The sequence below is a fragment of the Maylandia zebra genome, unplaced genomic scaffold (genome assembly GCF_041146795.1).
Source record: "Maylandia zebra isolate NMK-2024a unplaced genomic scaffold, Mzebra_GT3a scaffold11, whole genome shotgun sequence".
Classification (NCBI taxonomy): Eukaryota; Metazoa; Chordata; class Actinopteri; order Cichliformes; family Cichlidae; genus Maylandia; species Maylandia zebra.
In genome coordinates this window covers 8340088-8362716 of record NW_027490041.1, presented here as the reverse complement: position 1 = coordinate 8362716, position 22629 = coordinate 8340088, and the positions used below count along the sequence as shown (strand labels likewise).

General features: G+C 41.3%; 1 protein-coding gene across 1 annotated transcript; it reads left to right on the top strand.

The window, feature by feature from the left end:
* The first annotated feature begins 132 nt into the window (after nt 1-132).
* LOC143415860 (uncharacterized) lies at nt 133-22326 on the top strand. The gene is made up of 4 exons (XM_076881276.1): nt 133-954; nt 16531-16636; nt 20283-20879; nt 21205-22326. Exons 2-4 carry the CDS (start codon nt 16619-16621, stop codon nt 21895-21897), a joined length of 1308 nt encoding a protein of 435 aa, XP_076737391.1. The 5' UTR covers nt 133-954; nt 16531-16618; the 3' UTR covers nt 21898-22326.
* The last annotated feature ends 303 nt before the right edge of the window (nt 22327-22629 follow it).

Below are 22629 nucleotides of genomic sequence, written 5' to 3'. Positions count from 1 at the left end.
GAAAATCCATGTAACAGGGATTCATTTTATGTTAGAAAGCAGTGAGGGCGGAACTTTGGTGCTTGCTCCGGGGTTTCGGGGAGCAGTAAGTGGAGCCCACCTTCCGCTGCTTCCTCAGACACGTTCTGGAGGAAAGCAGAGACGCATCGTGTCTTCCTTACTCTGCTCTTCACCTGCTTTTACAGGTCGGTACACGGTGCTCGCACCGAAAATGTTGTTTATTGTCACCATGGTTACCCAGGTTAATGTGAATGGGAGAGTTAAGGCGGTCCGCCAAAGTTATTTATATGTAAACACGGGAGAAAACCAGAGGAGTGTCCCGCGCGACCGCACCGCGAGCCCGCTCGTTAGGTGGAGCGCTCGTGAAGCAGAGTCAGTGCGCTCCTATGCTCTGTGCAAACGTGTTGTAATGCTCCAATCAAATCAGTTCTGTGAGATGTGAATGTTAATAGTTCTGTTAAAGTGACTGAGTAGATTAGCTAGTGTAACACAAGCACTCTGAGCAACTCTGTGTAGCTAACAGAGGCATTCATGGGTTGATTAAACAAGCTGTGTTTCATGATGCACTAAATAGTGATTTTGCCAGTAAATTACTGGAGGGAACAAATGTAATGTATTTACCAATGCTGTTATTGAATAGAACTGTTTAGCCAGTAAGACACTGCAGAAGACAATGTGATGTGTTTATTGATATGATAAAAGGATGTAGCTGTTATGGAAAGAAGTGTGAACTTGAGAAACTGAACCAGTTAAAAAGAGTATATTTCACTGATGTTGTGAAATAAGTAAATGTCATTGATGTGAATGAGGAACCAGCTGAACAGTATATTGAAAGCTCATGTTTAGTGTTTTATAGCATTTATTTGTGTGAAATAAATCAGACTCAGACACGTTCTGGAGGAAAGCAGAGACGCATCGTGTCTTCCTTACTCTGCTCTTCACCTGCTTTTACAGGTAACATGTTTGTCATCGAGGTCTTCATCCTTGGGACCCGTAACATAGTAACTTCTTCATTGTTATACTTCTATAGTTTTCCCATTTTGTGAGCTGTGGATGTGGAAAGTGTCTCAGTGACACATCCACATGAAAACGGCGTTACCTTCGTTCATTTGCACGTCAAATGAACGAGCTGTTTGGACTTTAACGTCACAGCTGATGCTTCGATACTCGAACTCAAGAGTTCAGCTTCCACTCAGAGGTACAAGTACACACAGCAAAGATAAACGTGTACACAAGGTGGAACCCACAAGTGCACAGCTCCGACCAGAGATGGGAAGTAATCCGATTACTTATTTCAAGAAACGAGTAAAGTGAGGGATTACTATTGCAAAAAAGGTAATTAGATTACTGTTACTTTCCCGTAAGCACGCTGCGTTACTGCGTTACTAAAACCGCAGCTGTGTGCAGATGAACAATGGATAATCTATCGAGTGTGGAGAGAGTGTGAGCGTGCAGCGTTTAAAGCGTGGAAGCACTGACCTTACTTTGAGTTTGACTCTGTAAAAAGTGACAAAAACATTAGCATCTGCTGTTCACTGCGTGGGAAGACAACATGCTCACTCACTATGTGTTAATGGGCATGCTTATTTATAACTTTGATAAAATGTCATAAAAATAATTCCATGCCAGCTCACCATTGGTGATCAGGTAGTTTCTGTTCCAGTTCCAGTCCCATAAATCATGAAGCTTGCTGCCAGAAAAGCTTCAAATCTCCTTTGAAAGCTGTTTGTGGTCTTGATTGTGGGAGCTTCAGTTGTCTGACTCCAGCTGCCACACAGTGCTCACTGATATCATTTGCAAAAACCCCAGTGTGACAATATTTATCAGTGAAGCAGAAATCAGGAAGTGACGACTTTTCTTTGAACATTTGCTAAGGCTAAGCTGTGCTTTCTACCACAGTTGGGAATTTCCTGGTTTACAACAAATTATTGTGTCAACACCGCATAAGATTTCAAACTACAGGAAAATCACTGGAGTTATAAGAGGCAGACAACGACACACACACCACATGCATGCTGTTGCTATTTATTGTGGATTAACCTGTCAAGGGCAAGAACAAAATAATTCTGCCTCAAATACAGGAAATCATAGCTTTCCTGTATTTCCTCCATTGTTGGCATGCTGGTTAGTGCTGTTGCTCCACAGTAAGAAGGTCCTGGGCTAAATTATCCATGAATGTAAACGGCTGTGTGTTTCTATCTGATAGACTGGTGAGCTGTCCAGGGTGTACCCTGCCTGGTAACCTATCACTTCAGGGTTATTTCCCAGCCCTGCTGCAACCAGGATAGAGATAGGAGGATGGTAGTTGTTGTAGACCCATTCAATTTCAATTGAAGGATTAAAATGTTCCAGGAGCTCAACTTACTCCATCTGAACATGTTTCAATCGTGTTTTATGAACACAACATGCAGCTTTACTGAATATGAAAAGGTTGTGTTGATTTAACTCAGTTGTTTAAGTTTCTGCCAAAGCAAAACCTTTGTGTGCAACCAGTGTCCACTATTGAATCAAGTAAATCCAACATGTTTTTGTCAGTGCAAAAGGAGTTACGGTGCCTGTATTCCTGCACAATATTGTCCCGGGAGGGAGGAAAACTATCTGGTGAAGTTTTGGTTGATTTTTGGGTTTTGCTTGACACTAGGTTGATTTTATCAGTGAGGTTTGGATTGTTTTCTTTCTCTAAGAGAGAGAAAGATGGTTTTATGCTTGGACATGTTTGCAATGGGCCCCAGTATTTGTTACTTTATTAGTATTTCATTGGTTGCGTTTGTTTGTGCTTTTGTTACAGTGCACTGAGATAAGAACATCTGAGAGGTGTGATCCACCGGTGGTGATATTTTAGTATTTTGTGAGTTCCCGATTTAACAAATCAGCTCTTTAATCCAGACCTGAGAGGTTGAACTTTAAAGCGCTATAAAATATTCTTACTGGAAACAGTGGCAAAGTGTTTTTCTCCATGATTATAATGGGCTTGGGAGAAATTCACTTATATGTGACATTGATCACATGAGAAGTCCTGAGCCTAAAAGGATTGCAGCGAGTCAATCCAGTCCAAAAACAAGGAGCTGTTTTCCTTTAAAATGATGACGTCATCTTGCTGGTGATGGAGGCTCGAATAGGCTGCGTGTCAGACTCCATTATCAGCAATATCTGGTATGAATGTGTGTGGATGTATGCATGTGACTGGACTGTGACGGACTGACGACTAAAAGTTTAACTGACTTGATACTGAGACAAAAACGGTGCCGACTTTAGGATTAGTGAATGTCCACAACAATTCACCCAGCCTGTAGAAGAAGGGTGGAGGTTTTGTCTTGCTTTGTTTGTGCAGGAGCAGAAGGATGACAGAGACTAAAGGGGGAGGCTGTAGCTTCACATGAGTGTGAGCTGCAGACTGAACCCTTTGGTTGCTAATGTTGAGTCACTGATGTTTGCATTAAGAAAATTGTGTTTTATTAGCTGTGTTTTAATTAAGGTATCACATTATATTGTTGGGAATGTTAAATGCTAAAGTGAAGAAAAGCTTTGATTTCACTCATGACTGAACATGTTATTATTAACCATAGCAGGCCACTGTAAAGAGTCAATTAACTGTTATAGAGGAAAAAAGGCCAAAAACTCTGTTAATACCTATGAATAACAGGCAATGATAGACTTGTCACATTCAAAATAGAGATATGTAATAACAAACACAGGTCCGTGTCATTTAGGTTCTCCATTGAAATAGTCAATCATTTAGAAAAGTAGAATATATATATATATGTCTCAACGCTGTTTCTCAATAATATTAAAAACCTAAAAACTATTGTTGTGGAAGATAGAAGTCACTGTGACAGCCCTCTGACTGTGGAGGACGTTTGTAATCCTATTCCTGCACTTAAGGCCAACAAATCTCCCGGCACAGATGGTTTAACTGCAGAGTTTTATGAATCATTTTCTAATCTCCTGGCTCCGTTCTTACTGCAGCTTTTCATAGGAAGTGTAGAGAATAACATCCTCCCTCCTACTCTTACTCAGGGTCTCATAACACTTATTCCAAAGCCAAACAAAGACTTACATCTTATTGATAATTGGAGACCCATCTGTCTGCTCAATGATGACTATGAGATTATGGCTTTAGTACTTGCTAACAGAATGAAAGAGTTCTTGGACACAATTATCGATGAGACACAATCAGGCTTTATGAGAAACAGACACCTTTCTAAGAACATGAGACTGGTTTTAGATCTACTTGATTACTCTGATTTGGTATCTGACTATAGCTTCATTCTCTTCCTGGATTTTTAAAAGGCTTTTGATACAATTGAACATCAATTTATTTTCCACTCTTTGGAAAAATTTGGCATTTTTCTGTAAAGCTATCAAAACCTTGTACACGAATGGCAATAGCTCAATTAAAATGATTAAGACTCCACCCCGAGATTTGACCTGTTATACAAGGAATCAGCACAGCTGATAAGGAGCTCATCATCAGCCAGCTAGCTGATGACACCACACTCTTCTTGAAGAATGCAAATCAAATCCGTCCAGCCCTTAGTGTTATTAGTGATTTCTCTGAGGCATGTTAATACTTTTAGCTATTTTATATCCATAAATCAATGGCGTGTCCAGCGGGGTGTCCAGGCCACCCCCCCAACCAGACTGGCCACCCCAGGTGCCACCCCAAAGGTAAAACAATAAAATTCAATCAAATATCAAATGTACGATTATGTTTTCACGGTGAAGCTCAGATATCCGAGTCTAAGTGAATGCAGCATCGGCTTCTGCGCTATGCGCATCACGTTAGCAAAGGTAGGCGAGCCAAGCACGAAGGACAACACTGCAGGAAACAATTTTTCGGTGAAAGAAAATGAGGACAGAATAAATGTCCCGGTAAGTAATATTAAGTTTGTTGAGTTTAGTAAACTTCGGTGAAATTAGAATCCCAAGGAAAAAATAACACTTAAAGAATTTTTGCAGCCGTCGAATATTTCAGACAGTATGCTACTGAGGGCAGCTAACATAAGAGTTATGAGTTATAAGATGCAGGTCGATGTGTAAAAATAACTCAGTTGTTTGGTGGTGGCTATGGCGGGGCTTCCACAAAGGCCAGCAGGTGGATGAGGGAAGGGGAGGCAGGAGGAGAGACCCGAGGCAGCCGCCAGTCCGAGTGTCAGGTGAACTGAACTTCAGGTAAGAAGTTATGACCTGCAGTCTATCTGGGTCAGATATAAACTAAGTTTAGGTGGAGTTTATTTTCGTTGTGCTGACTTTTTACCCTCAGTTGCAATAACTCGTACTGCGTTCTAGCCAGCTTGATGGAGTTTTTATACAGCTGGGTGGGTGCTATGATGTTACTGATAGTGAACTTTATTTTATTCATGCCAACGGCTCCTTAAAAAAATGGAATGGTCCCTCATTCAGAGAAAATATTACACGTTTCGTATTGAGCTGAGAAGAGACGCAGTTTGTCCCGGACTTTAGCTAGAATGGAAAAAGACACAAAGCTGGAGTTATTCTGTCTTTACGCTGCACAGCTGCCTCTTCTTCTCTCATTCTCTCACCCTCTCTCTCCTGCTGCTACTTCAATCATGAAACTGATCAATGATCAGCTGATCGGCTTTTCTCTCTCATTTATTTATCGCCCACTTTGCTGGGTGATGTCGGTTTGTATATGTGGTGAGAGGGAAACATGAAGATGAAACCAGGAGATGTCCTTACTGAACCATCAGAGCTGAACAGGTGATGGAGAAACAGGTTTACCTTTTAGGTCACATGAATGAGTTGAAGGGAAGTTATGAACTGTTTCTGAGAGACAAATAACACCAGGATCCTTTTCTATGTAGCTGACAGCTGGTAACTGTGCAGGGGTGGATCTAGCAAATTTTTGCCAGGGGGCAGGTAGGGCATTAACAGGGAAAGGGGGCACAAAGAAATACTTTTCTTTCTTATTCTCATTTAAAATATCTAGCTTTTATTAAATAATTATCTGAATCTTACAACCAAAGTTTTTATCTGACGTAAAATGTATAGAAATCATACATATACCAACAAAACTGTACATCACTGTCACAACAGCGTTTGTTTTCATTCAAAGGCTTTATGGCTTTAATACCTGGTGGGCCGGTCTCTAGTCAAAATGCCCGATTTTCTGTACCGGTCCAGTCCTGCAGGTTAATACTGGCAGTGTCACCATGCCAGCTGACTGTATTTCATCATCAGCCAGTGTTGTTCTTTATCAATATTACCAAAGTTTACCATAAGGCAGCATAGAAAGTATTTACTTGCTTTCAGGTTTTATTCAAATATTAGTCTTTTCAGTTGTTTCCCCACTTTTTCCCTGTTTCAAAATCAAACACCAGTTTGTGAGAAGATTATCTTCTTTTTTTAATAGGCAGATAAAGTTTTGCATTGGCATTGGCTAATTTGTCAATTGTTTGCTACAAATGTTCGTATTTTAATATTAAAAAATGTTTTTGCCCAAAACATATGTGCACTATATGTCAGTAAAAACACTATGCAAATATTGCTGTCCTTGAATGCTGAGTAAACACTGACAAAGCACTGATTGTATCTCTTGTACTTTATCAACGCAGTATCTAAAAACTTTGCACCGGAGTGGTTAAAATCTCATTCTAATAAGAGTTAAAAGCGCATTCGGTTATTAGGTTTACAGGATTATTGAATTATGGTTAATGGTTGGTAGAATTTTTTTTTAAACATTATCTGCCAATTACATCTGCCACCCTTCTCCAAATCTGTGCCCCTACCTGGCCCCCCCAACAAAAATTTTCTAGACACGCCACTGCCATGAATGTAAGTTTATTAATAAAACACCATATTTCTGCCGTTTTATAAGGATATGAATTGTACATACAATCAATTTCAGACTCAACCAACAAAAAGCCTCTCAGAACAATATTTATATTGTAACAGTTGCTATTGTAATGCAGTGTATCACCACATGGCGGCGCCTCCTGTCTCACGACTGGTGTCACCCCCTTTTTGTTCTTCTTCGCACTCCTCCTGTAATGGATGCTCCCGTGTGTACGCGGACTAGTGTGCTCTTTAGTAATGTGTGGTAGAGGTAGCACTTTTATTTTTGATATTGTAAATAAATGAGTACTTTTTGGAAAGTCAGAAGCTGTTGCTCATTCGCTATCCACCTGCACACCTCCGCGGCTGGCTTCATCTCCACTGCACGTTACAACTGGCGCCCGAACTTTTTCCCCTTGGACTTCAGACAATTTTTGCATCCCGCCGAGGATTCTTCTCTTCTAGCACGTGAACTGTCTCGGAAATCCCCCCAGTTTTGCGGACGCTCGGACGTTTTCTCCAGCCATGGCCGCAGCCTCAGCTCAGGTGGGACCCGACTAATTTCTGGATACCGTGGTGTGCCGCTGCTCCGCTTAGGAGAAAGAAAAAGAGAGAAGCTGACTCCGCGACGCGAATGGACTCCGTGGATTTGTTATTTGTTGTTGCTTTCGTCTTCTAAGGATTAATTCTTCTGTGGAGAGCCTGGACATGAACGTTTCTGCTGGCTTTTCATTCCCCTTTCCCTCTGCTGAGACTGACTGTAGCACATGTAAGTGATAGCTTGGCCGACTACAACCGTTGGTGCTGGTCTTCGGCTCAGTATAACGAAACGACTTAAAACTAATCTTGCATTGAGCTCTAGTGTTGCAGACATGCTATTGTAATAACATGGTTCTGATCACTCCAGTCTAATTTCAGTTGTTGGGCGAAATTTTATATGTGGTTTTTCTAAATTTAATCTTGAATGCATTTTTGCAGTTTTGTCTTTCTAGTCTGACCTAACTGACTCTTTTACTGCTATATCAATAACTGCGCTGTGCCCTGGAGCGGCTTAATTTTTTTGAAATCGCAATGGCACACTGCCCAGACGACTCTGACTCAGACATGGAACTTACCTCGTTACCTATGATAGGTTTGTAGCTTGAACCCATCCGCTGGAACGTTGGAGACAATATAATTACACTGCAAAGCAAGACACAAGTAGGCAAGCTTCTTCATGTTTCTCGTGCACGGGAGAAAACCGGACAAAGCGCCGTCCCTTCGCTTAACCCCAGTTGCTCTCGTCCGTTCTCCCGTACCACTGTTCTTTTATTGAGGTTACATGAATATGCATAAGTTCATTAACATATGACGTCTACATACAAACAAAGAGTACCTTGCCTGTGTATGTGGGTGTGTGTGTGTGTATGTGGGTGTGACCCTGTGTAGACTCTGGTGCTAGCTGGTGCCAGGACGTCTGGGTCCATCTAACAAAAGGCTCTTATACTTAAACAGATATACGTGTGCTTGCTATACCATAAATCAAAGATAAACTCTCCTAGGGAGTGTGATCCATGCCAGGACACTGTGCAGAGGAATGTATGCACCCCCCTCTACACAGAGTTAATACAGACCTCTTTTAGGATGAGACATCCTTTCAATCTACCAATGATTATATACTTCTAAGCATATATGAGTAAATGTTTCTAAGCATAAATGACAATCAACAATACAAAATCTAACATTCCCCCCTTTTTGACGTTTATGCTTGAAAAGTCCCCAGTTACGAATACCTAATGTCTGACAGTTTCAATGCAAACATTGTTATATTCAGCATATGTCAAATCACCCTAAATTACTGAAAAAATACACAGTTTAACAAATGTATTAGCGGTTATCCCTAGGGATGAGTACCGGTGTCCGGTGCCATGATTGCACCGGTTCTGACATAAACGGTAGTAACCAGACCGAAAAGCAGCGCACATTTCGGTGCTTTATTTCGGTGCTTTTTTTTCCTGAGCTGTGATACACTTCTAGCCAATCATTTTACGTTTCCGAGGATAGTAGGCGGGTCCAGGTACGTACGTTCTTTTATGCAGAGCTACAGATTAAAAATGCCCAAGGCAAAGCGGTCAAAAATCTGGCTGTACTTCACAGCAAAATATGCAAACTCAGCAGCAACAAGTGCTTTAAGCTGATACTGTGATACTGTCAAAGGAAGTAACACCTCGAATCCGATGAAACACCTGGCGACGCATAGCGTTTTTTTTTTTTTAAAGCCGAGAAATGCGCCGTATTGGATGGCAGCAGCAGCCGTTCTTCTCTGCGTGAGTAGCTTAATGTTGTTCGTGTGTAATTTACATTGAGTAGGCTAACCACGTTATTACATTAATGCATGTAAGGTGAACTAGCAAACATCATCATAGCTACATGCGGCTGTCTTCTTGTTTGATGACAGATACTCCCTTCACCCTGGCCAAAAAAGCTAAAACGACCAAAGAAAAAGTGGAAAACAGCTAAATATGAGAGGTTTTTGGACAAAGTTTGTATTTTTTCCATTGTTTAAGCACTGCTTCCAGCTAAGAGTGATACCATATATACCCCATAGCTGCAGAAAAGGCTAACATTGTTATCTTTTTACAAAAAACCAGCTGAATATGAGAGGTTTTTGGACCAATTTTGTGTTCTCCATTCTTTAAGCACCGGTTCGAGCACCGTTTGAGCACCGGCACAGTTTCAAAAGTACCGATTTGGCACCGGTATCGGATAAAACCTAAACGATACCCATCCCTAGTTATCCCATTCAGTGATCTCATCTCATGGCAAACTGCATCCTACAAGCAAACAAAGAAATTGTTAATTTAATAGTGAAAATAAGAAAGTAACATTTTCAAAACCATCTCAGCTTGGTGGTGTTTTCTCTGGGTGTGCAAATCACATGTCTCTCTGCAGAGTGGTTTGAGTTCTGCAGGGCGTCATGAATGTCTCTTCCAGTTGTTTCCATCACTGTCCATAGGACCAGAGTCCGAATGTATGTAGAATAAACATTCAAACATACTAGTTAGTTTTGTTGTTTGTCAACATGGGTCTCAGCTATTTCCAAAGCTGCAGACCTCTCAGCACTCTAGTTTTATGGCCTCTACCAACCCCCACCACCTCATTCAAGCCTTCGTCCTGTGAGGGGGATATTTATGACTCCTTCATTGTCCACGCTCTGCAGAGAAACACCTCTGTGGAAAGGGTGCAGGGTTCCGTTATCTTACTGCTGTTGTGATCCCAGCAGTCTTCAGGGTATCATCGTATTCACAGTACAGTGGCACAGCATTAGGTGATGTTCATAGGAAACTGCTGTCATCACCACCATAGCTTCTGGTTCCTGTGCTTTTCACAGAATCATGATGTCATCATCGAACTCCTTCTGCGCTGTCGATGGAGCCTGGCACGCTCCCGTCATCCCTCGAGTTTTCCTGTCCCTACGCTGCTGAAGATGATCTCTGATCCTCCTGAAGTCTCTCTCCTGGCCTCAGCTCCCATCCTGTGGACGATCCTCTTAGGCACTCCTTCTCGTCATGGATAGTCCTGATTTTGGGCCTGCTGGATCTGTCTCAAAACACTCAGCTTCTCTGCCTTCCTCCTGGTTCTGCTGATTCAGCTGTCACGCCTGGCACTTGGTTGCCCTAGAGTTGATCAGAGGCTGGAGGTTGAAGTGCGAGCTTACCCTACGGGGGCTCAATCAGCACTCCCCCCTCACCACCGAAACAACCAAGTGTGAGATTTCTCTATTGTGCTGTCTTGAGGGTGCTGGGGTTTCCTGGGACCTCGACCTCTTTGCAGTGGCTCTGATAAATCCAGGAGGGTCTCTCCGCTATTTTGCAGGCAGTTTCATGGTCCTTGCTGTGGCTCCAAGGTCTGATCTCATGCTGGGCCCCAACCAGCTTGACCTTTGACCTCAACCACTGCCTGGGCTATGCCTGGAATGTTTCTCGCTTCTCACTGCTGCACCTGTATTTCAGAAAGACTTCTATTTGGAGAGCATGTCAACAATCATCAAACCACATTCTTTAGTTCAGTGAACTTCACTAATAGGCCATCAAAGCCTCATCTGAACATGGATGCACCACTTGCATAGATTTAATACTTGTAAATAAACAGCTAATCACACAAATCACTGCAACAATAATAGTAAACATTGTTTAATGTTAATTCTGGACCCCACTTCTTGACGCATGGACAACCATGCGTCAACTCACCAAACCAGGATCCCTGTCTTAAAAACTGGCTCCACCAGGAGCCTGCATACAATAAAATCAACTTCACTCTTATAAACAATATATCAGAAGAGTAATAAGCATTCAACATCAGCAAGACAAGTGTCATGTGCAGGTTTTCTCAAATCGGGAAACTACAATTATTTCCCTAATTTGCCTCAGACATGGATCATCCCATGTGCTCAGTTAACATTAATGTAATCAATGACTTCTCTTAAGCAAATTCACTCCACTCATATATCCCTATGGGCTCAAAGTGGCCAGCTAAGAGCCCATATTCAACTTTCCCATAAACACCGTAACCTCTTATTTGTTTTACTCATGTCACTTGACCGCTTGTGCCGAATCCTCCACAGCATTCTCAAAGAAACAAACATTAGCAATACACATTGACTGTGGTCAGACGGTGGTCAGACACAGGTCAACAGGTTCCAGAGGTGCCATTAAAAACACCATAAAGGTAGCCAACCCTAGCTGTGGAAAGAATGACAGTCACATATAAACCCAGAAATCCTGTAGTAGGAAAACATTAACTAATCCTCTTATAAATCACATGATCAAACACATGATTAATCATCTGCTGTAAAAAGAAATGTAAATGTTAGCGCTGCGCAGGTGTGTACACTTTCTCACAGTAATGTCTGTGAGCAACACAAGTTAGTGGATGACACACACATAGTAAATTCACAGACAGAAAAGATGGCATTTAAAAGATTAAATCGTCATGCAACCGCGAATGTTGCTGTCATCTTTCTGCTCCTGTAACAAAAAACACATAAATTCATCCACCCTTTTGTCCTGTCTAGGTGGAGGTTAACCTTGAGTCGTGGTCATGTCCTGTCAGCTTTTACCAGTCAGTCAGTTTGTTCTTTATTTCCATTCATTCATTCATTCTTTGCTGATAGTGGAACCTGTCGTCGCATTTAGTTTCCACTTCCAGCAAAATGACGTCATTTCAAAAAGAAAAAGAACTTCTAGATCGGATTACCTTGCTGAATCCGGTTTAGGCTGGGACATTCATTTAATAATTGTCCCAAATAAGTGGCTTTCTCCTGAGCCCATTTTAATGTGGAGAAAACTCACTTGTAAGGCTTTCTCGACAGGTCGTATAGCACTTTTAATTTCTGACGTGCAGATCTGCTTAAAGAAAAGAAATAGACAAACAAAATCAGTGCCTGTTCAAAAGATAAAATGAAAAATAACAGAGATTATCAAACAAAACTTTCAGTGCACTGTGAAAGTATCAAAATAAAAAGGCCTTGTTAAGTCATGACACAAACTCCTCATCTCAGGAGGGTAAATCATACCATTAGCATGGTTCATCATACCATCATACTAATCGGCAGGCTCGACTTCACAACAGAAGAAAAATCATCAGCTAGATTCACTCCAAGCCAACCATCAGCTGCACAACACACACATAAGCCTAATGTGTCTTATTAGCTATGAGTTTAATCACCAGGTCTGTGCTCTTCACTCATTTAGGCCACAGATCTATTTTATTCAATTTTCCTTTTCCCTTCATCATAAAACATGTGACATGCTGTCATGCACCTCATAAAAGAAGTTTGTTCTGACGTATTCAGAGTTGTGTATCTAGATACAGAATTCACTCGCACATCAAAGCAGGAAACTCAGTGTTTTAGAGTCTCCACTCAACACAACAACTCCAACACATCTCATTCACTCGTGCTAGAATTCAGTCACCTTTCATTAATCTAAAACCGATCAACTAATTTGCATATCAGCTATTAACCCACTAAGTTGACAGGACAACAGGAAAGCATGTTCAAAATAGTATCACAAAAATAGAATTTCCCTCATACAGTAAATTACTTGCTGCATTAATCAAGCAGGAAGCTTCTCCCAATTTACCATTTTAACACTAAATTTATTGTCTGATCACTGGTTAGTCAAACCAGGATCTTTTTTCCCCCACAAAGGTTAAATTGTTGTCCTGCAACCTAGAGAGTCAATTTTTTTTTCTTTAGGATAAATTCAGTATTTGATAACAAGTGTCTGCTAAATTGACACTATTTTACACTGATGAAAGATAACAAGCTAATTTTCATTGCATGGGTGTTTGTGTTATTAGGCAGGTCTAATGCATGTCTGTGGAGCTGCATCTCCAGCAGAGCATGTTCTTAAACCTGCCTTTCCTACACACTTCTCTGCTATTATTTAATCATTTCTTAACTAATGTGCTATGAGTCTTCATGAGTTATTTTGTGTTTGGAATTGTTAGTAGGGTTAATGCATGTTCTGCTTGTTTGTGTGATTTTGTATGTTTCTATTTGTTTCAGACTCCGTCTCAATTTTCCAACTTAAGCAGTCAGTTTTCTTTTCCCCAGGTTTGCTAACCCAAATTTTGATTTCCCACATTTAATAACAGCATTCCTCTGTGTTTCCACTTTCTCTCACTCTTTTGTCATCTCACTCTCTTGTCCTCTCCCACTTTCAACAGTTCACAGCCGGCAGTTCTCCTTCAGCTTTGTCCTGTGTTCAACTGTCTCTTCTTGCCATTTTACTCCACAGGTGGCAAATGTCAAACTCCAACAGTCTCCTCAGTTCTCCTCAAAAGTTTTCTTCACATGCATAGTGAAGTTGCAGCTTGTTGGAAACACAGTGCCATTCATCCGATCAGTCAGGATGATGGGTTTGCTCTTCTTCTCTGGTGCTGTTTGTCCACATTGCTGCTGCTCGCTGGGACTCTTTGTTCAGGACTTTGCTGCTGTCTCTTTATCTGCCATGTTATTGCTTTGGAGCTGCATTCCTTGTCTTCAGGGAGGTGTGAGCTTGCTTGTGAGGTTGAGAAACACATGGTGCTGTAAATAAGTCAGCCAGAAACTTGGCCTGAACGTTTCCAATGATGTTAAACTATAACTTTCTTCCGACCGCTGCATGTGGAAAATTGATTCAGGTCTGCTTTTCACCTGAAAGTGACAAACTAAGACATGTTCATTATCATCATCACTGCTTAATCAACACATCTCTCTCTCTCTCTGTGTTTGTGTGAACAATCCTTTCTTAAAAGCAGAAAATGACATTGTAGTTGTTTTTCGGCTGATCAACACAAAACCTTTTTCCTATGATTATTTTTCTTCGTCTACAATGTAATTTGTCTCTTTTTCACTCTTTTTTTTCCCTTTACAATAGCTTGTGATCCGCAAAATCACTGCTCTCACTCACAATCAGAGGCAATTACTTTTGCACAGTGCACAAAAACACTGTGATGTCAGACACATTCACACTCACTTTGTCATCTGCATAAATAAATCATATGGCTGGAGATATGTGCCATGGTGATCCATAGGCATGATCACACGTTTATTTAATTATTTTCAACCCAACAAAACAAATAAACAAAAACATGATGCTGATGCTATGAACACTCCACACACATGAGTCAAGATGCAGGAAAACTGCGCATGGAAACGCTGCACACTCCAGTTATCATATGTCTGTGAAGGTTCTCAGTCATCCAGGTCATCGTAGTCAAAGGAGCTTGCAAAGAAAAGCGTCTGGACTTCTTTAAGTTGCTTGAAGACGTTTCACCTCTCATCCGAGAAGCTTCTTCAGTTCTAAGGTCAAATGGTGGAGAGTCCCAGATATAAACCTAGTGGGAGTGACCCCGTGACCCCCACAGAGGGACAAAAGGACCCCCTGATGATCCTCTAATCACCTGAGCCAAGGTGTGAAATTGGGTGTGGGACCCAATCAGCCAGAGTTTCGTGTGTGTTAACACACACCCAGGAGTTGTTTGCTCAAACACTCTAAGAAATATCTGTGCTGTTAACACAGTTTCATGCTTCAAGAGACACTCTTTAAAGCCTCGTGCTTTGGCACAAACAGCTGGCTTTTCTTTCTCCCTCTTTTCAATGGCTTCCATCGTCAGCACTACATCAACGAAGAGGCCATCATCTGGTTTCCCAAAATGTCCAAAGATTTTCTGGAGGGCATCATGCTTGGCCCACCACCGTGTCTCACCTATTGGACTGAGGCGTCTGTGTCTTGTGTTTTCGGTTTGTTTCTCCCACAGATCAACCCTGTGATAGGACTCCTTGATGAACACAGCTATGTCATTAAGTAAATTAAAGAGTGATCCACTTTCAATGACACTTTGTGTTGTGTCAGCAATCACAAGATTAAGTATGTGTGCATAGCACCACACATGCACATGAGTTGGAGACTGGGCAGTCATAAGTGCTGAAAAGCCTTTGTACTGGCCCTGCATATTTGAAGCACCATCTGTTGCATTCCCAATGCACATGGCCTTGTCTAGATTCAGATGCTCTAAAACTCTGGAAAGCAAGTTTACAAAGTACTGCCCCGTGGATGCTTCGCACCTCACTATGGAGACAAGCCTCTCCTGCACAGACTCAGTAACATACCTGATGATTACTGAACACTGATCATAACCTGTGATGTCTTGGGTTGTGTCTAGCTGAACAGAAAACATCCCAGCTTTCTGGACATCACTGGCGATGCTCTCTTGAAGGAGATGGCCAAGTGCATCAATCACTGAGTTGACAGTTGTTTTGGAGAGTAGGGTGATGAGAGATCCTCTACCTCTTGATCCACTGGTCTGATGCAACTTCTTGCTTTTTTCAATGTAGTCATTCAAATGTTCTCCAAGGCACATATCATACTTGCCTAATAACACAATCAGTTCCAGAAAGTTACCATGATCGATGGTGTTATCACCTAAAGTGTATGCAGCCTCATTCTCCACATGCCTATAGCTGAGTCCCCTCTTCCCAAGTACTTTGATCACATCCACTATACGCTCTAAAACTTGCCGTCTCTTTTTCACTTGTGCTCTGTGAGCTGACAACTGACTGCCAGCAAACAAGCTCCTGATGTTGCCTTTTGAGCACCTTAAGAAAAAAGCTTCAGCACAGGTCTGGTGTGTATTGCTCTTTTCATGCTCCTCTGTGCGCAGATGTATATGTCGCCAGTCACTCATGCCTGTTATAAATGTGCTGGTGTCAGTCAGCCTTGCAAATGCCAGACACACAAAGCAGAACAATAAATGGCGTTCTTTGCAATAAGTAAGCCACTTCCTGTTGGTGCCATCTTTACAGCTGAACACCCTCATCACAACTGCACTGCTACTGTTCTGCTGTGGGTGGTAATCTAAGAAGGCCTGTAATATGGCAGGTTCAGGGCGAGCAAAGTAATCGATGCCCTGGCTCTCTCTCTCTTGCTCTTCCATCTCTCTCTCTTGCTCTTCCATCTCTCTCTCTTGCTCTTCCATCTCTCTCTCCTGCTCTTCCATCTCTCTCTCTTGCTCTCTCTCTTCCTTTTCCTAAATCCCTCGTTTTGCACAGTCCCTGGTATCAGTGCTCAAACCTTTTGTGTTTGTTTCCAACAAGTTGCCCACCTCGGGAAACAAAAATGTGTTCTTTTACTTGTCAGATGAACATATGAGACACTTTGACTCTTCAGTGCAGTGTGGAGCCTAACAAAGATCTGTTTTGTGTCCCAGCTGATCAGCAGGAGGAGGAGAGTCTGACGGAGCAGCAGAGGAACATTTTCAGCTACTTGGACTCAGCTCAGCCACTACAGAGGAAACAATGAGCTCAACACAGAAGGTGACAGACAGAGCAGGACCATATGACCAAAGATATTTATCACCATATACATTTGAACATTTGCCATAACGATGTAGCTGACGATAGAATTGACACCAGACAAAATACTTTACAGCTGCACAACTTTATTAAAAACCCATCAATGTATTTTCACTGAAACAAGCAGCTGTTGTTTATGTGCATTAAAGTTATATAAAAATGTAACAGTGCAAATGCAAATTCCTCGCTGACAGTTTAACCAAAAGGCGTTTCCAGTGGAAACTGGCCGACACATCCTGAGCATAACCATGTATAATATCCACTAAACTTCAGAAGAGGTTATACAGTCGTGGCCAAAAGGTTTGAGAATTGCATAAATATTGGAACCTGGAGAAGTTGCTGCTTAAGTTTTTATAATAGCATTTTGCCTGCACTCCAGAATGTTATGAGGAGTGATCAGATGAACTGCATCGTCCTTCTTTGCCATGAAAACGAACTTAATCCCCAAAAAGCCTTACCACTGCATTTCATTGCTGTCATCAAAGGACCTGCTGAGACCATTTCAGTGATCGTCTTCTTAACTCAGGTGAGAATGTTGGCGAGCACGAGGCTGGAGATCATCATGGCTGTATCCCGATTCAGGTTCTGCAGCTTTAAAGTCCTCAAGGGCCGCGTACTCAAAGACCTCTAAGGCCGAAGTGCGAGGCTCGTAGGCTCGTGAAATGGGACGTCTAGCCTCCGTCGCGCTGCCCAGGTTGCCTAGCAACCATGATACTAACAGCTGGAAACGTTTCATACAGCTTTGTTTGACAGAAATGAAGGAGAACATATTTAGTTCATTTGTTTCTACATGAGCTCTGTGTGATTTGATGAGTATCTGAGGCTGAGACCACAGGACTGTGAAACATGATTGTTGGGCTTCATTTCTGTGCTGAACAGTCGTTTAAGATTAGCTGTAAATAACAATTAGCTGATGTTGTTCATGAGACTAAAGTCATCTCACTGTGGTAATGTAAATATAATATGGCCAATATTATAGTTATTATTTTAATCACTTCACTCACAGACAAGTATCTGTGACAGTGTGTATACAGATGTATCATATATAAGGGACAAATATTGTTCATTTAATATGTTGGTACTAAATGTGGCTCAATGCTTACATATATGTGTAAAAAGCAAATGTAGGAGCTGTGATAACTGTGTCTGATAGAATGAAGAGTAGACTGATATATGAAATATTCCTTCATTGGGTGAGAAAATCAGACCATGTCATAACTGCTGTAAGTCACACAGAATAGATATCAGAGCCTTAAACAGGCTGACTTCTGCTAAATGGGTCAAACTGGGCAGAAAGTCTACAAACACATAACATCCTTATAGAATATGATGTAACACTATAGATCAACTTAGCTCAGAATATATAAAGCATATAAACAGTTACAGCAATATGATGCAACAAACACAGCAGCTACTGATCCAAAATACTCAAAGCTTCATAGAACTGAAACCAACATTTATTTTTAGCTCCATCCTGCTGCTGATACAGACTTTAGGTTTCTGAACATTAAACTTCTTGCTGCCTTTCATAGTGTGTAACTTGAAGGCCCTGAGTACTTTCTCCCACACTGAAAACACTGGGATGATCACATTATTTGAACATTACCTAATAAGACTGATTCAGCACAGACAGTTATGTTAAACTTTCCTAGCAGTCCTTCACAAACAGGGAACAGTCTGTCTATTCCCTCCATCTGTCAGCAGCTGCTGGCTCTTCCTCCTCCTCTTCCTCACACACTGCTGAGTTTGTCCTGGTGGATCATCAGGGCTGCAAAGCCTCACAGATGATGTGCAGCAGTGGCTCCCTCAGTCTGTCCTCACTCTGGACACTTGCAGTCGTCACACATGGAAATCAAATGTGTGATAAGCTGCAGGATTCAAACACAAGCGTAACTTATAAACACATGTTCATACTTTTATTCCACAATCAGAGAGAAAGAAACAGAGAGAGAGTGCAGGACAGACAGACAGGTGACAGTCTCAGGTGTACACACTGCTACACAACAGCACCAGAGAAGCAGGATTTAGTGTTTGTGTTATTACGAGTGTAAACAAGAAGAGTTCCAGATGGTGCAGTGGACACATGTGTGACTGCTGTGATTAAAGCATCTTTCTTTCAGCTTAACGAGTGAACCGTCAGCTCGTTCAAACACACGTTAAAGTGCGTTTGGCTCGACACCACCGAACAGAGGCAGCAATATAACACAGCTAACATTAACAGTGCAGTGGATCCTGCTTGTGCCGTGATGTTCAGGACTGCAAACCGAGCAGCATCACTGACTTTCAGCTTGTTGTGTTTGTGGATATATGACTGACTTTAATTATCCACAAAATCATCACATTCTCTGTCAGATTAAGGTCGACTATTGAACGGCGTATATTTTAAAGGCTTTAAAACCAAGTTAACGCTGAAAGTACAAACATCACTAATGTCACATAACTCTGCCGACAAGGCATAGCTATGGCTATGAAATGCTCTTTGTGTATCACTTCTTCATTATGAAAGATGTCATTAATGCACTAGTAATGTCTCATCTGGAGTATTGTTCAATCATTTGGTCAGCAGCTAATAAGACAGATCTTAACAGACTTCAGTTAGTCCAGAATAAGGCGTCCAGATTAGTGTGAAGATGTTCATACTATACTAATATTGATAAAATGCATAATAACCTTTCTTGGCTTCCTGTACAGGCTAAAATATTCTATGGCTTACTTGTAGTTCTAAAGAAAGCAATTCTGTTAAACACACCACATTTATTCTGCTCAGCTGCAGTATCCAGATGAAATACATCATCATATTACACAGTTTTCAACAAGCTGCAATTTAGTAAATGCTCGAGTTAAAAGTAACGTTTTGTAAAACTGTTACATTTAGAGCAACTTTTAAGTGGAATAAGTTGCCTTAAAAAATTAGAGAATTATTCAAAACTTCAATGAAGACTTAAAAGCCGATTTACAGAGCTTTTAGTTGTTGTAAATATTGTAAGACATGATTTGTTTTTGAAATTTGTGTAATGTGCCTCAATGTTATTGATATTATTATTATTATTATTGATTGCTTATATTTGAACAATTGTGAAACCTCACTGTGGATGTAAGAGTGAAATTATGTGGATATCTTGAATCCACTTTATTGTGTAATATTTTATGTGAGTATTTGACGGAAGACGAGCAACATCTGTTGTGGAAGCTAACGGGGTTCCTTTAGAATAAACAAACATAGGATTTATTATCACTGAATAATTCTGTATAAATCTATACAAATTATAGAAATATGTAATAGGAAACAACAAAATAATCTAAATTATAAAATAGTGTGTGTGTGTGTGTGTGTGTGTGTGTGTGTGTGTGTGTGTGTGTGTGTGTGTGTGTACAATCAGGAGGGATGGGCATGATTTTAGTGTTTGAACAGTCATGAATTATCTTTAACAGCAGGTTGGATGTAATGTGTTAGAACTACCAGCAGGTGGGGATAAGAGACCTTTAAGGTGTTTGGTGCCACGCTCCACCTTCAGGTTTAAAACTAGTGTTAATGGAGTTTGAAGGTTGAGTTTGTTCCACGACTGCATTTCACTCACTGCCTCTGTTTGTATCTCTGTCACTGCAGGACCAACATGGAGCCAAAAGTCAGCGCTCTCAGGAGGCCGACAAACCTCACAGAAGAAAGGGAGAGAAAAAACACACCTGTGACGAGTGTGGGATGGGTTTTACTGTGAGGGCTAAACTAAAACGGCATCAGGTCATCCACACTGGAGAGAGACCGTTCAGCTGTGACTTGTGTGGAAAGTCTTTTTCCTTGAAGGGTTACCTAAAAAAACACCAACTCATCCACAGTGGAGTTAAAGCGTACAGCTGTGATCAGTGTGGCAGAGCTTTTACTCACAGTAGCAGCTTACAGAGGCATCTAGTTACCCACTCTGGAATTAAGCCATACAGCTGTGACATCTGTGGAAAAACTTTCAGCCGGAGAGAGAACCGAAATACACACCTACGCATTCACACTAGACATGATGTGTACTGCTGTGAACAGTGTGGCAAAGAGTTTACAACAGACGCACAGTTACAACAACACATGTTTACCCACACTGAGGAGAGACCTTATCGATGTGACCTGTGTGAGAAGACTTTTAAATCTCCACGTTACCTGAGAGAACACCAACAGATCCACACCAGAAAGAGACTCTACAAGTGCAGCTACTGTGAGGTATGTATTTATATTGTTATCTTGTCATTTTAGCCTGACTGTTTGGAACAACTCTGCTCATTAAACTGTGTTAGCATGTTAGCAATTCTACTGCATGGAAAAGCAGCTCTGAGTGATTATTCAGATTTTCCTTTCAGTTATGATTTTAGTATTACTGTAGTATTATGGTGGTAGTATTGTAGTTATTGCAGCCCAGTAAACTGAGTGTGTTAACTGAAACAGTCAAATGTAGTTGGACGTCTGCAGAGATGCTCTTTATTTCAGGCGACGTTCAGGATACAAATGTTGAAGGACTGACTTACACTGTCTTTGTGTCTTTGTTTAGAAGCAGAGCGACACAGATGGATCCAGTTCTCAACCCTGTCATCACTGTGGTGGTGGGAAAGACTTTCATTGTGACCTCTGTGGAAAAACTTTCAGTCAGCAAAAGGCCCTAAAAGTACATCAACGTAGACACACTGGAGACAAACTGAAATACTGCAAAGAATGTGGGAGAAGCTTCACCACATCACATCGCTTAAAACGACATGAACTGATTCACAGTGGGGTTAAAAAGCACCTCTGTGATCAGTGTGGGTCATCCTTCACCACTGCAGGTCAGCTTAAAACACACAAACGAGTCCACACAGGAGAGAAACCACACAAGTGCAGACACTGTGAGAGAAGCTTCTCACATTCAGGTAATCGTAACATTCATGAACGTGCACACATGGAAGGAAACTACAGCTGTGACCAGTGTGACAAGAGCTTCAGGAATCTCAGTTCATACTCTGCACACAAACGATCCCACGTTACTAATAAACTGTTTCACTGTTACCAATGTGCCCAAACATTCACCTCATTGTCTGCTCTGTGCAAACATCAGCGCGATCACTCAGGGCTGAAATCACTCCCATCACTGGATCACAGTGAATCTGAAGACACAGAAAGATCCTCTGGTTTCTGTGTCAGACTCAAAAAGCTTGAGATCAGGCTCCACAGAGTTCAGATAGAATCATTTAAACTTGTGTTGAACTGAACTGGTTGCTGGGCTGAACTTCTACATAATACAGATCTACATGGGATCTTCTTTTCTGTTTTTTACTGAGTCAGTTTTGTCCTTTTTTCTCTGTCCTGGTTTTGCTCGTCTGTAAATGATTGAAACTCAGTCAAATAGTTCATTGTTCTCCAGCAAAACGTTTTGGAAACTCATGTTTAACCTTTAAAACTCTGACATGTTTTAGCACACAAGGCTTCATCGGGGAGTTCACTCATGATTGGACCATGAGAACAAAGGTTTTTAGTTCTTTCAAAGAGAGTCTTGGAGATGTTTGATGTTTCTGTTTTTCTGAAACCACCTGAAAGAAAAACTATTTTTCTTGCTTTATGTAGTGTGGAAGTTTTTAATGTTTCTTCATCTGTGATGTTCTTGAATGTGTTCACGTGAAGATGGTACAAATAAACTGTCCTTTCAGCTTTAGCTCCTAATTTATTCATTATTTATGGATGTAGCACAGCAGCCGTCTCTTGATTAACACATGGAGGGCTCGGGATCTGATGGTGTCGTCTCCCTAATTTGCCCACTCAGTAAATCTCACTCATGGCCAAGAAATTGAAATAAACCTTGTTTCCCTGCTGGATAGTGATCCACTGTAACTCTGCTCCTCCTTCCTGTTTAGGATTTCTGTGGCTGAAGTAAAATTCCCTCCATCCATCACTTATCCCAGCTAACCCAAAGTGAAATAAAGTTTTGCTCGTCTTAAAAAAGCAT